We start from the raw sequence: 13,749 nt of genomic DNA, 5'->3' as shown, positions 1-13,749 counted from the left end.
ATTTAAACTTACAATCATTTTATCGTAAACTTTAGATTTTTTGTCCTCGGAATTATTTGCTAATAATAGTTGTATCTTGTAATTTTATTTTGAATCAGAGATGTTTTTGTCCATTAGTTAGACAAATCTTGTTACTGGATTGAATTAAATAACCACTGGTTTTCCAAAGAGCTCCTGTAGTACTTGAAAAAAATAATTTTTTAAAAAAATTTTATTTATTTATTTATTTATTTATTTATTTATTTATTTGGCTGTGTTGGGTCTTTATTGCTGCGCGCGGGCTTTCTCTAGTGGCAGTGAGCTGGGGCTACTCTTTGTTGCGGTGCACGGGCTTCTCATTGCAGTGGCTTCTCTTGTTGCGGAGCACGGGCTCTAGGCACGCAGGCTTCAGTAGTTGTGGCTTGAGGGCTCTAGAGTGCAGGCTCAGTAGTTGTGGCGCATGGGCTTAGTTGCTCCGCGGCATGTGGGATCTTCCCGGACCAGGGCTCGAACCCGTGTCCCCTGCATTGGCAGGAGGATTCTTAACCACTGCGCCACCAGGGAAGCCCCCAAAATTTTTTTAAATGGAAAATTAAATGTTTATGTATTTAAATATTAGTGGACATTATGACTTTAAAATATATTTTGAATTGTTAGTTTAGTTTGCTAAATATACTAGTTACATAATATCAGCAAACACTTATGGAGCATTTACTATGTAAGAGATACAGTTCTAAGTGCTTTACATACATTATGTCACCTAATTCTTACAACAACCCTATGAGGTTGGTATTAAAGTTATCCTCTGTTTTACAGACAAGGGAAACTGAGACAAAGAGAAGTTAAATAAATTGCCTAAGGTTAGTAGGTGGTAAATAGTGGAGTTGGGATCTGAACCAAGGCTGTCTGGTTCCAAAGTCTGTATTCTTAATTAGCCATACACTGATACATCATCTCTCAATTATTGATTATTATATTTTTCAAGATAAAATAAATAATTTAGTTTATGTCAACCAATCTTTGTTGAGCACCTGCTGTTTGCCTTGCACTGTGCTAAGAGATTTGGGACATTCAAGGATGAGCAGGAGATAGGTGTACTCTCAGTTATTTTAGGTTCTGTGGTTGCTCATTGGACACACAGGACTGGAACACAAGGCAGAGGAGTCATTCCAGCTGTAGTGAACAGCAGCAATAAATGAACAGAAGTGGAAAAGAACAAATTGTCATTAGGAAGCAGTGTGTAGTGCACCGTGTCTAGAAAACAATTATGTGAGATAAAAGCTAGACACAGAGAGTCTTGACTCCTGGAATGAGGAGTTTGGACGTTATTAGGTAGATCATTGAGAGCCACTGGTATATGTTTTTCTAAAGCAGGGAAGTTACTTTATTAATCTCTTCATATGTAAAATATGGCTAATGTTGCCATCACATTGATAGAATGTTTCAAGAATAAATTAAATAATGCATTAAAATGTTTAATGCAGTGTCTGGAACATAGTAAGTGCCCAAATGGTTCTAATAGGTGTGGTAGTTATTATTAAGTAAGCTGAGGGAAACTGGAGCTCTTTCCTCATCATTTTAGGTATCAATGATGGAGAGATCTAGGGGTAAATCTTGGAGTATAGCTTTCTTGTCTCTCATGTCTGCAAAATCTTCTGCCTGTTCATAGTCTTCACTATAACTTTTGTAACCGGTAGGGACCTTACCACCACAAAGGAAGGACTAGTGGCTCTCAGCCTTGCGTTTCTGGGACCCTGAGAGACTCTTAGGAGGCATTGTCTGCTTCTCAAGTACCTTCCGCCATGTTACCTTTTGTGGACGCAGTTATCCCAAATCCCCAGTAAGATTTACTACTCAGGGGGACTGATGTAAATCTCTATCAGCTTGAGTATCGAATTTGTCCCATTCTGTATTTCTCATTAATATCTGTGATTTATGTGAAGGGGTGTTATTCACATTTAAATCCAGTTAGAAATTTTAGCTAGAGAAAAATATGTAATGGGACAGCTTGTAATCATAGTTGGTCAGTGTTCCTCAGTGGAAATTTGGCTTCTTGATCAGTTGGGAAGAAGTGTTTGACGAAAGAAAAGAACACAGTTTTTGCTGTGTAACAGATACAATTCTAAGTGTTTTACATATATTATGTCATTTAATTCTTACAACAGTGCAGATGAGTTGGATAAAGAAGGACCAACCAACTGGAGTAACACATCACCCTGGGAAGTCTCCTTCTAGTTTTCTCAGCTTTTTCCCCACACTTGAGTATCTGGACATTGTTATTCTCCCGATAGTCAACAGGATTTTTTGTTTCTAAAGACGTACACTGAATGAAGAAGAGGAAGAGAAAAAAAATTATTTCTTGAGCACCTACTATGTGCCAGGCATATTACTATTGATAAGTTTATTTGATACTCACAGAGACACTGTGAGATATTAGAACCCTCATTTGATAGACAAGGTAAAAACTGTGCTTCTGAGAAGCTACAAGATTTGTCTAAGGTCACAGTCAGTCAGTCAGTGGGTAGATTTGGGATTTTCAACTCAGATCTTCTGATTCCTTTTCTCATCCTGCTCTCTGTCCCTCCCTACAGTTACTAAAAGTATCTTTAGAGCGATTTAAATGTACAAAATATACTTGAATATAACATAACAAGTTATTTGTTTGGCTTAGTACATGTTAACACATAAAACAATGTTCAGTATTACTCCCAGTCTCAGCTGGTTCACAGCAATATCTGTTCCCAACCTTTGTGTGGCTCTCTCTCTCTCATTTTTGTCTTTTCTGTCCAATAAAACAATAAGTGTTGGGGTGAAGTTTCAAAATACTAACCTCAGAGTTTCCTCAATTCTCTCTTTAGGATTCTGTTACATTGCCTCCCTCCTCCCCCCACTCACCACCTCAGGGAAGAACCACGAATTCTTCCTACTTTTAGATCTTTGTGACTAAATTTCTGTCATCTTTGACTCTTCTCACATTTTCTCATGCTTCCTGACCTCAGTTGCTCTGAAAATCCTGAGTTCCTTCACTTCTTCATCACACAATGTTATAAATCTACTTGGATCTTTTTTTCCTGGGTCTACAGGTCTCATCTTTTGAACAAATGAGTAGTATCTTACAAATTGCCTAATTGTATTACTTTAGTCTGGCCACATTCAGACCAAGATTCCTCTGATCCTTTAGGGAAAAGATTTGATTTGTCTCCTTCACCTAAAATAAATACTATATTAAAAAATTGCGAGGCCAAAAGTCTTGAAATTTTATGTTTTAAATATTAGCCATTTAAAAGCCAGAAATTTTGATTTTAGGATCAGGAAGTATACCAATCCTGTTTCTCAGTCTCATATTTATAGTGCAGGAACAAAGAAGAAAAAAAAAAGAATGCTCTAGAAATGAAAAGATTCAATATGGACTAATACTTGGTGGTTTGAATTAGTCTCTCTCAACCTCACAAAAATAATTTTACTTAACACTCAAATCCCCAGTCTTATCCAAATCCCACATGCTTCAGTTGATGTGATGATTCAACATTTTCACCCTTGAAGTTTCTCAAAATCCCTTTGTGTCCTTGGGCTTTTAAAACCGATTTTGCTTATTGGCATTTAATAGGATAATCATGCTGGAAAGCAGGTTTTGTAGGCCAGAGTTATGGTTTTGAGGGTAAGTCAGTAATTAACAAAGGGCACAGCTCACTTTACATGGAAGATTTTTAATAAAAATGGTGGAACTTACTTAACTACAGAACTAAATGGTACTAAGTAATCTTTTTAGTTCTTCCACCAGATTCTCTCAGGCCTAAAATGTTGCAATTCTCTGGCTGCCACCTCCAAAGCTCAGAGACTAATTTTTTCCATAAACATCTACTATGATTAAATGAAAGGAGTAAGTGAAAAGTCTGAACAAATGGTTCACTAAATAACCTGAAATTTTAAAGGCATTACGGGTATAACAGGGTTCAGTCTGGAGACAAGAACCACACTCATTATTTGAATCAGGTGAATGTTATATGAAGAATTTTATTTTTTTTTATTTTTAAAATTTTTATTGGAGTATAGTTGATTTACAATGTTGTGTTAGTTTCAGGTGTACAGCAAAATGAATCAATTACACATATACACATATCCACTTTTTTTTAGATTCTTTTCCCATACAGGCCATTACAGAATATTGAGTAGAGTTCCCTGTGCTATACAGTAGGTGCTTATTAGTTAACTATTTTATATATAGTAGTGTGTATATGTCAGTCCCAATGTCCCAATTTATCCCTCCCCGCCCTTACCCCCTTGTAGCCATAAGTTTGTTTTAAACTAAGTTGTTAGGTAACTAAAAGAATAAAAGGGGGACGCTGAGATATTACAAATGTAGGAAATGCAGAAAGCCGTAGGAGTGATATTTTCTTTAAAGGGAAAAGGGAAGGAATTAAAACTTAGAAAGGTAGATGGGGGGAGGTCATCCTGTAGAGCTGAGATGCAGGCATTTCAGGAGAACTGGCTGGCTGGTGCTGGTGATTCTAAACTGCAAACCGAATTTCGGTGCTGCTGTAGAAAACATCTGTAGCTGCTGGAGTGAAGAAGTGTTACTGGGGTGATAATCCTCAGACCATTAGCATACAGGAAGCCCCAATTAGGCAGAAGGAACAGTCCCTTCTTCCTCCAGCCTTGCAGTTTTCCTCTGTCGCCCCCTAGTGGCAAAGCCTAACATGGAGCCGCTGGTGAGGCCATAGTGCAGTTGGCAGCGCCCTCTCTCAGCACCACAAAGCTGAGTACGGAAAGGAGCCTGTGAAGTTGAGACAGGATAACTTCACAGCTGGCACAAAGAAGCCCACAACTCCAAAAACAGCCATCTTTAAATCAGCTGAATCTCGCCACACCATTCTTGACTTCCAGTTTCTTAATTTCATTGTCTCTTTATGAGTTTTAGAGTCAGAGTTGGGTTCATATTTCAGTTTTTCTGTAGGAGCTGTGTGACTATAAGCAAGCTATTTAAACCTCATTTATTTATTTTATAAAAACCACTTTATTGAGATATGATTGACATAAAAAAGCTATAATATTTTATTTATATATATATAAAACTTGAATTTGGAGATAAATATACACCCTTTACCACAATCAAAGCTATAAATATATCCGTTACCTCCAAAAGTTTCTTCCTGTCCTCTTTTTTTTGTGATAAGAATACTTAATATCTATCCTTTCATCAAATCTTTTAGTAGAGAGCACAGTATTGTTAACTATAGACACTATGGTGTACAGCAGATCCCTAAGACTTATTCATCTTACATAAGTGAAACTTTGTACCCCTTGACCATCACCTCCCCAATTCCCCCACCCACCAGCCTCTGGTAACCACCATTCTACTCTCTACTTCTATGAGTTTTAGATTCATCATATATGTGAAATCATCTAGTATTTGCTCTTCTGTGTCTGGCTTACTTAACTTATAATGTCTTCCAGTTTCATCCATGTTGTTATAAATGACATGATTTCCTCCTTTTTTAAGGCTGAATAATATTCCATTGTATGTAAATACCACATCTTCTTTCTCTATCATCTGTTGATGGACATTTAGGTTGCATCCATGTCTTGGATACTGTGAATAATGCTGCAATGAACATGGGAGTGCAAATCTCTTTGAGATATTAAACAGTATGCTACTAAAAAACCAATGGGTCACTGAAAATATCAAAGAGGAAGTAAAATGCATCTGGAGAAAAATGAAAATGGAAACACGGTGATCCAAAATCTATGGCACACAGCAAAATCAGTACTAAGAGTGAAGTTTACAGTGATAAAAGCCTACCTCAGGAAACAAGAGAAATTTCAGATAAACAACCAACATTCCACCTAAAGGAACTAGAAAAAGAAGAACGAAAAAAACCCAAGGCTAGCAGAAAGACAGAACAAATAAATAAAGTGGAAAGAAATGAAATAGACACTAAAAGAACAATAGAAAAGATCAGTGAAACTAAGAGGTGGTTCTTGAAAAGATAAACAAAATGGATAAGCCTTTAGATAGACGCATCAAGAAAAAAAAGAGGGTCTAACAAATAAAATCAGAAATGAAAGTTACTTCCCTCACCTCTCTTCATACAAAATTTTAAAATATATAATAAAATAAAACATGGGCCGAGACTCCAACTATCACCTGGCCATCATAAGCCTTAGCTAATGGGTGGGTCCAGGTCCCCCCATGGCTGGCTGCATGGCCAAGGGGCTCCCAGGACTGGTGTCAACCCCCTGGTGGTTGGGTAAGCCCCTGGTGCTAGTAGGCTAGAGTGAGGACTCCAAAATGACACTTGCCAGTACCAGTGTCCTTGTGGTGGAACCAGTTCCCCAAAATGCTGCTGTCAGAGTCTATGTCCCCAGGGAGAGTCCCCATTGCCCCCTGCCTCCCTGAGAGCCTCTCCAAGATCAGCAAGTGGATCTGAACCAGGCTCCTTTCAAATTCCTGCCTCTGTTCTGGGACTTGGAGCATGTGTGGTTTTGTGTGCACCCTTGCAAAGCAGGGTCTCTGTTTCTGACTGCCCTGTGACTCTCCTATTCTTGAGCCCTGTTGGCTTTCAAAGTCAGACATTCTGGAGGCTCATCTTCTCAGTGGAGGAACCCCTGGCTGCGGAGCCCAATGTGGGACTCAGACCCTTTTCTCTTTGGGGAGACTTTCTGAATTGTGATTATCCTCCTGTTTGTGGGTCAGCCACCTGGGGGTTTGGATCTTGACTATACTACATCTCTGCCCCCCCACCCCATCTCATTGTGGTTCCTTCTTAATATATTTAGTTGTGGAAAATCTTTTCTGGTAGTCTTCAGGTCTTTCTCACCTGAAAGTTTTTCAGTAAATAGTTGTAATTTTGGTGTGCCCATGGGGGAAGGTGAGCTCACGGTCTTCCGGCTCCATCATCTTGGCCACACCTCTCCTCAGCCATCACTTTCATTGGTGGATCAGAGTGATATTTTTGGTCTCTAGGAATTAGTGTCAACTCAGTGTCTGATAATCCCTGTGGTAGGCAGAATTTTGGCCCCCATGACCTCTGAGTCATTGTTTTAGGCCCATGAATTTGTTACTTTATAGTACAAAAGGGACTTTGTAGATGTAATTAAGGTGACTAATCAGTTGACTTTAAAATGCAGAGAGTATCCTGGATTATCCAGCTGGGCTGAGAGACAATAACTTAACAACTGGCTCAAAGGAGGAAATTATTCTGAAGCCCACAGCTTCCAAAATAGCTATCTTTAAATCTGCTGAACCTCCCCACACTTTTCTTTACATCCAGTTCCTTAATTTCATTCTCTATGAGTTTTGGAGTAAGACGGAATTGTGTTCAGATTTCAGTTTTCTTGTTTTAGTTTTGTTTTGGTTTTACTTATAAGAATATGTGACTTAAGCGAACTATTTAGCTTTGTTTAGACTTACTTTCCTCATCTACAAGCCAGAATAGCAATATCTATCTCACAGGATTGATGTAAGTGTTAAATAAAATAAAGTTTGCATGAAGTATATTTAGCAAGTGGCACCACATGTGGTGCTAAACAAGGTCACATTGGCTCCCATCTTTCTCCTTCATCTGTGTCTTCACCATCATTCTTCCTTGTTTTCTTTTCTGCCTATTGCTGCTGATCTTTTTCATCGTGCCTTCTTTCTGAGTTTTCTCCTCTATGTTGTTCTTTTCTCTTCCTTTTCATTCTTTTCTCCATCTTTTATTACCATAAACTAAGCCCCACCCCATATTTTCTCCTATCCCACTTGTTAACCACCTACTCATGTTATGGTCAATGAACCTCAATAAAAAGTGTTCCCCACTATTGCTTTAGCATCTGTAATTGATGTCCTTTTGCCATCACTCAAGTGTTTATGCATCTCAAGTTCTCTTAGGTGTCATATGTAGGAAACTGCCATTTTTGAGAGCTTACTGCAGTCTATTGCTTAGTGTAACAGGAATGTTCTAAGTTTCCAGTTTTAGAAAAGGCAACAGGGACTTCCTTGGTGGCCCAATGGTTAAGACTCCATGCTTTCAATGCAGAGGACATGGGTTCAATACCTGACTGGGAAACTAAGATTCCCCCATGCCATGGGGCATGGCCAAAATAAAAACATTTTTTTTAAAGGTATGGGAAAAGCCAACAAATATTGGCTTGATCAAAGGATCTATTCTTCTCACAGATAGGCATCTGCTAGCATTGGTTCAGAGGCTCAACTATGTCAGAATCTCTTGGGATTTTGTCATTCTAGGAATCATATCTGTGTTTAAAGTAAGAAGAAGAGTCAGGGTGAAGAGGAAGTGGGAGCACCAGCTGTATGTGTCCTTTTTAACAACAAAGGGAAGCTTTCTCGGAAGCTCGCAGCTGGCTTCTGTTTAGATTTCATAGGCCATTCCGGTGTCTTTATATTTCTGTAATTTTATTATTTTAAATCCATAAACTTGCATTTTAGTGTTGGACTACAGGCATCTGCAGGGCATAGTAGGCAGGACGCTTTGGCCACCTTTTATTGTCCTAAAGTTTTGCCTTTTTCAAAATGTCATTTATTTGGAATCATATTCTATGTAGGTTTTTCAAATTGGCTTCTTTCATTTAGCAATTTGCATTTAAGATTCTTCCATGTCCTTTTGTGGCTTGTTAAGTCATTTCTTTTTATCACAGAATAGTATTTCATTGGATTGATGTAATACAGTTTGTTTACACATTCATGTATTGAAGAACATAGTGGTTGCTTCCAATTTTTAGAAGTTACAAATAAAGCTGCTATAAACGTCTCGTGCAGGTTTTATCATAGGCATATGTTTTCAGCTTATTTGGGTGAATATTCAGGAGAGAAATTGCTGAATTGTATAGCAAGTCTATATTTACCTTTGTAAGAAATTGCCCAAAGGTCTTCCAGATTAAAGTGGCTGTATCATTTTGCTTTCCCACCAGCCATGAGCAAGTGTTTCTATTGCTCCATGTACATGTCACCAGCGTTTAGTGTCATCAGTGCTTTGGATTTTATCAATTCCAACAGGTGTGTAGGTTGAGCTATTTATTTATTTAAAAAATTTTAAGTTGAAGTATAGTTGATTTACAATATTATATTAGTTTTAGGTGTACAGCATAGTGATTCAGTATTTTATAGATTATACTCCATTAAAAGTTATTACAAAATAATGTGCTGTACAATATATCCTTGTTGCTAATCATTTTATACATAGTAGTTTGTATCTCTTAATCCCATATTCCTACCTTGCCCCTCCCACCATCCCTCTCCCCAATGGTAACCATTAGTTTTGTATATTTGTGAGTCTGTTTCTCTTTTGCCATATACATTCATTTTTTCTATTTTTTAGGTTCCACATATAAATGATATCATACAGTATTTGTCTTCCTCTTACTTGTTTCCCTAAAGCATAATATTCTCTAGGTCCATTCACTTTGCTGCAAATGGCAGAATTTCATTCTTTTTTTTCTGGCTGAGTAATATTTCATTGTATATGTATATATACCCATCTTCTTTATCCATTTGTATGTCGATGGGCACTTGGGTTGCTTCCATGTCTTGGCTATTGTAAATAGTGCTGCTATGAACATTGGGGTGCATACATCTTTTCAAACTAGTGTTCTCATTTTTTCCAACTATATACCTGGGAGTGGAATTGCTGGATTGTATGGCAGTTCTACTTTTAGTTTTTTGAGGAACCTCCATAATATTTTCTGTAGTGGTTGCACCAATTTACATTCCCACCAACAATGTACAAGTGTTCCCTTTTCTCCACATCCTCACCAACATTTGTTATTGGTAGACTTTTTGATGATAGCCATTCTGATAGGTGTGAGATGATCTCATTGCTGATTTGATTTTTATTTCTCTAATAATTAGCTGTGTTGAGCATCTTTGCATGTGCCTGTTGGCAATCTGTATGTCTTCTTTGGAAAAATGTCTATTCAGGTCTTCTGCCCATATTTTGAATGGGTTGCTTGTTTTTTTGATATTAAGTTGTACAAGATTATCTCAGTGGGCACTCATGATAAAAACTCTCATCAAAGTTTCTATAGAGGGAACATATCTCAACATAGTAAAGGTCATTTATGACAAACCCACAGCTAACATCATACTCAACAGTGAAAAGCTGAAAATATTTCCTCTAAATTCAGGAACAAAACAAGGATGACTGCTCTCAACCTTTCTATTTAACATAGTATTAGAAGTCCTAGCCACAGCAATCAGATGAGAAAAAGAAATAAAAGGCATCCAAATTGGAAGGGAAGAAGTAAAACTGTCACTATTCGCAGATGACATGATACTTTATATAGAAGACCCTAAAGTCTCCACCAAAAAACTTTTAGAAATAATGAATAAATTCAGTAAAGCTGCAGAATACAAGATTAATACACAGAAATCTATTGCTTTTCTATACACTAATAATGATCTATCAGAAAGAGAAAGTTTAAAAAAAAACCCGTTTAAAATTGTATCAAAAAGAAGAAAATACCTAGGAATAAGTTTAACCAAGGAGTTGAAAGACCTATATTCCAAAAACTATAAAACACTGATGAAGGAAATTAAAGATGAAACAAGGAAATGAAAAGCTATCCCATGCTCTTGGATTGGAAGAATTAATATTGTTAAAGTGGCCATACTACCCAAAGCAACCTACAGATTTAATGTGATCCCTGTCAAAATACCCATGACACTTTTCACAGAATTGGAACAAATAATCTTAAAATTTATATGGAACCACAAAAGACCCAGAATTGCCAATCATGAGGAAAAAAGAACAAAACTGGAGGTATCACCCTCCCTGACTTCAAACAATACTACAAAGCTACAGTAATCAAAATAGCATGGTTCTGGCACAAAAAACAGACACATAGATCAAAGGAACAGAATAGAGAGCCCAGAAATAAACCCATGCACCTACAGTCAATTAATCTACGACAAAGGAGGCAAAAATATACAATGGAGAAAAGACTGTCTCTTCAATGAGTGATGCTGGTAAAACTGAACAGCTACACGTGAAAGAATGATATGAGAACATTTCCTTACACTATATACAAAAATAAACTCAAAATGGATTAAAGACCTAAATGTAAGACTGGAAACTATAAAAATCCTAGAAGAGAACATAGGCAGAACACTCTTTGACATAAACCATAGCAATATTTTTTTGGATCTGTCTCCTAAGACAAAAGAAATAAAAACAAAAATAAACAAATAAATAAACTTAAAGGTTTGGCACAGCAAAGGAAACCATCAACAAAATGAAAAGACAACCTACTGAATGGGAGAAAATATTTGCAAATGATATGACTGACAAGGTGTTTAAGTAACACTTTTCTTTCCATTTAGAATGACGCTGAAGACCCACTTCAAAGATTACCTCCCTTGTGAGAGGCTTCCCTGAAGCTCCCCCCAGGATACCCCCTGCTGGTCCCAAAGTGATCTCTTCCTTTTTGAAATCCTGTCTTTAGCACTTCTGTATTCTTTGCAGTCTAAGTAACCAAGATGTTGCTTTCCACAGCATTGACTATACAAATTCCCTCCACAGTTTCTGGGAGTTCCTAAGGCATTACTTTCTTGTGGTCTCCCTTGCTCCATCTGGCTTCTGGGCTGTTTCCATCTTCCCTTGAATCAACTCAGACAGGATACTTAGCTCTTTCACTGGTTTTCACAGGAAAGTTGATCCATACCCAAGGATTCTGTGAGTTGGGTAACTTAATGGGGAGGGATAATAGAGTAATATTCATAACTTCCTGACTAGATCGCTCCTCTTTTTTTTTCTCCTGACTCCCTTTATGGAGTAAAAAGTGTTCCTCTCTTTGTTTCATCTGTAATCGTTTCTTATCCTTTTGGGGTTGCCAATACACTTGTCCCATGTGGATGCACCTATTGAAAGTTCACTGTCAAGGAATAGTGGCCACAAAAGCATCTATTGCTAAGAGAGAAGGAGTTTTCTTCTATCAACTGCTAAAAGAATACAATTTATCTTGTCATATTGTATGTAATTACTTTCACATATATACTTTTTCTTTTTGGATAGTAAGGTCCTCAAGGATAAGAATTAACTCTTCATCTTTCTTTTAAAAATTATTTTCAATTATTTATTTATTTAGTTATTATTTATTTATTTTTGGCTGCATTGGGTCTTCGTTGTTGCGTGGGCTTTCTCTAGTTGTGGCGAGCAGGGGCTACTCTTCGTTGTGGTGTGCAGGCTTCTCATTGCAGTGGCTTCTCTTGTTGCGGAGCACGGGCTCTAGGCGTAAGGGCTTCAGTAGTTGTGACATGCAGGCTCAGTAGTTGTGGCTCGGATGGGCTTAGCTGCTCGGTGGCATGTGGGATCTTCCCGGACCAGGGCTCGAACCCCTCTCCCCTGCATTGGCAGGCGGATTCTTAACCACTGCACCACCAGGGAAACCCCCAGTTCTTCACCTTTCTCACCTCCATAGTTCCTGCTTTAGAAGTGGTGGTCAATAAATCTTAACTGAAGAAATGAATGAGTGAATGATTACACTATATATGACTTAAGTCTTTTAAAAAGAAGCAAATGTATTTCTTTCAAATAGGAATTCTTGAATTATAAGAAATTAACCCATTTTATGTACAAGTAGAAACAAAGACCATGGTTTCTTTGCCCAGTATATAATATTTATTAAGAAATGACAGGAGACAGTGTATCACAGATATAATTGAAATACCAAATAGGTGAGATCATTCTTAACCAAAAAAGGGGAGAATGGAATCAAATGTTGAAATATGGAAAAGTCTAGTCTCCTTCTTAAAAACTGACTGTTGGGTGAAAGGCTTCTATTCTCTCCAGGGACATCTGAAGATGTCACTTGGCTATACTCTGGTGCCTTTGATGTTGGAAAATTTTTCAGGTAAACAAAAGCTAAAAATAGATTATAAAGCGGGGAAAAATAAGCTTGTGGACAGTTCACAAGGATAAATTACACAATATGTCAGCAATTTTCAATCTTGCATGAAAATCAGAAGTAGTATATTCAAAGCAATTTGAGGATCAGCAGGTGGTGTGCACCATTTCTGTGTCCATAGAGGAAAGTAAAGATACGCATTGCAGAATGGAATCAGATAAAACTCATATACTTGGTAGCTCCCATAACAAAAGCCCAAATGGAAGCCTAAGAACTTGTTAGTTGTCTACCAAAGGGTGGTTGAGGGAATAAGTTCTTCAGAGATACTGTGTCCTGGGCAATTGAAATGAGCAACCTGGCTTTTAGCAGGTGGGCTGCCAGCAAGTGGGCTCACAGCAGGTGGGCTGGCAGCAGCAGGCCAGGCGGCAGCAGGACTGCCCACAGTAGGATGGGCGGCAGCAGGAGGCCTGGGCATGGTGCAGCTGGCAGCAGCACGGGAGGGTGCAGCTCACCACACAGCAGGGAGGCAGGCAGGTGCCCTCCACGCGGCAGTCAGGTCGGCACCACCTGGTGTGGCAGCTCACAGCTCCACTGCCTCCCTCCTGGCCACAGCCAATGCTACCAGCAATGCCACAGCCAGTCTCACAGCCACTGGTCTGGCAGCAGTCGGTCTGGCAGCAGGTTGGCTGGCAACACCCGGTTTGGCAGCAGGTTGGCTGACAGCAGCTGGAGCCACAGGTCCCACCAGTGGAACAGATGGGAAATCCACAGAAGCTAGTGGAACAGCAGGCCATGGTGTCAGGAGTTAGGTTGAGGGTTGACTTGTTAAGAGAAGTTTCTGAGTTTTGGCTGCACTTCCTACGTCTGGCCTTTTATATATCCTGCAGAGCCGTGTATTTCCCTAACATTTAGCATTTTTCCTTGATACCA

General features: G+C 38.5%; 1 protein-coding gene across 1 annotated transcript; it reads right to left on the bottom strand.

Moving 5' to 3' along the window:
• Window positions 1-13,181: 13,181 nt before the first annotated feature.
• Window positions 13,182-13,613, bottom strand: LOC114235406 (keratin-associated protein 9-3-like). The gene has a single exon (XM_028165323.2). It carries the CDS (start codon window positions 13,611-13,613, stop codon window positions 13,182-13,184), a length of 432 nt encoding a protein of 143 aa, XP_028021124.2.
• Window positions 13,614-13,749: the final 136 nt, after the last annotated feature.

Source organism: Balaenoptera acutorostrata, chromosome 20 (assembly GCF_949987535.1).
Source record: "Balaenoptera acutorostrata chromosome 20, mBalAcu1.1, whole genome shotgun sequence".
Lineage (NCBI taxonomy): Eukaryota > Metazoa > Chordata > Mammalia > Artiodactyla > Balaenopteridae > Balaenoptera > Balaenoptera acutorostrata.
The sequence above is the reverse complement of the archived record's forward strand: the minus strand, read 5'-3'. Positions and strand labels throughout refer to the sequence as shown.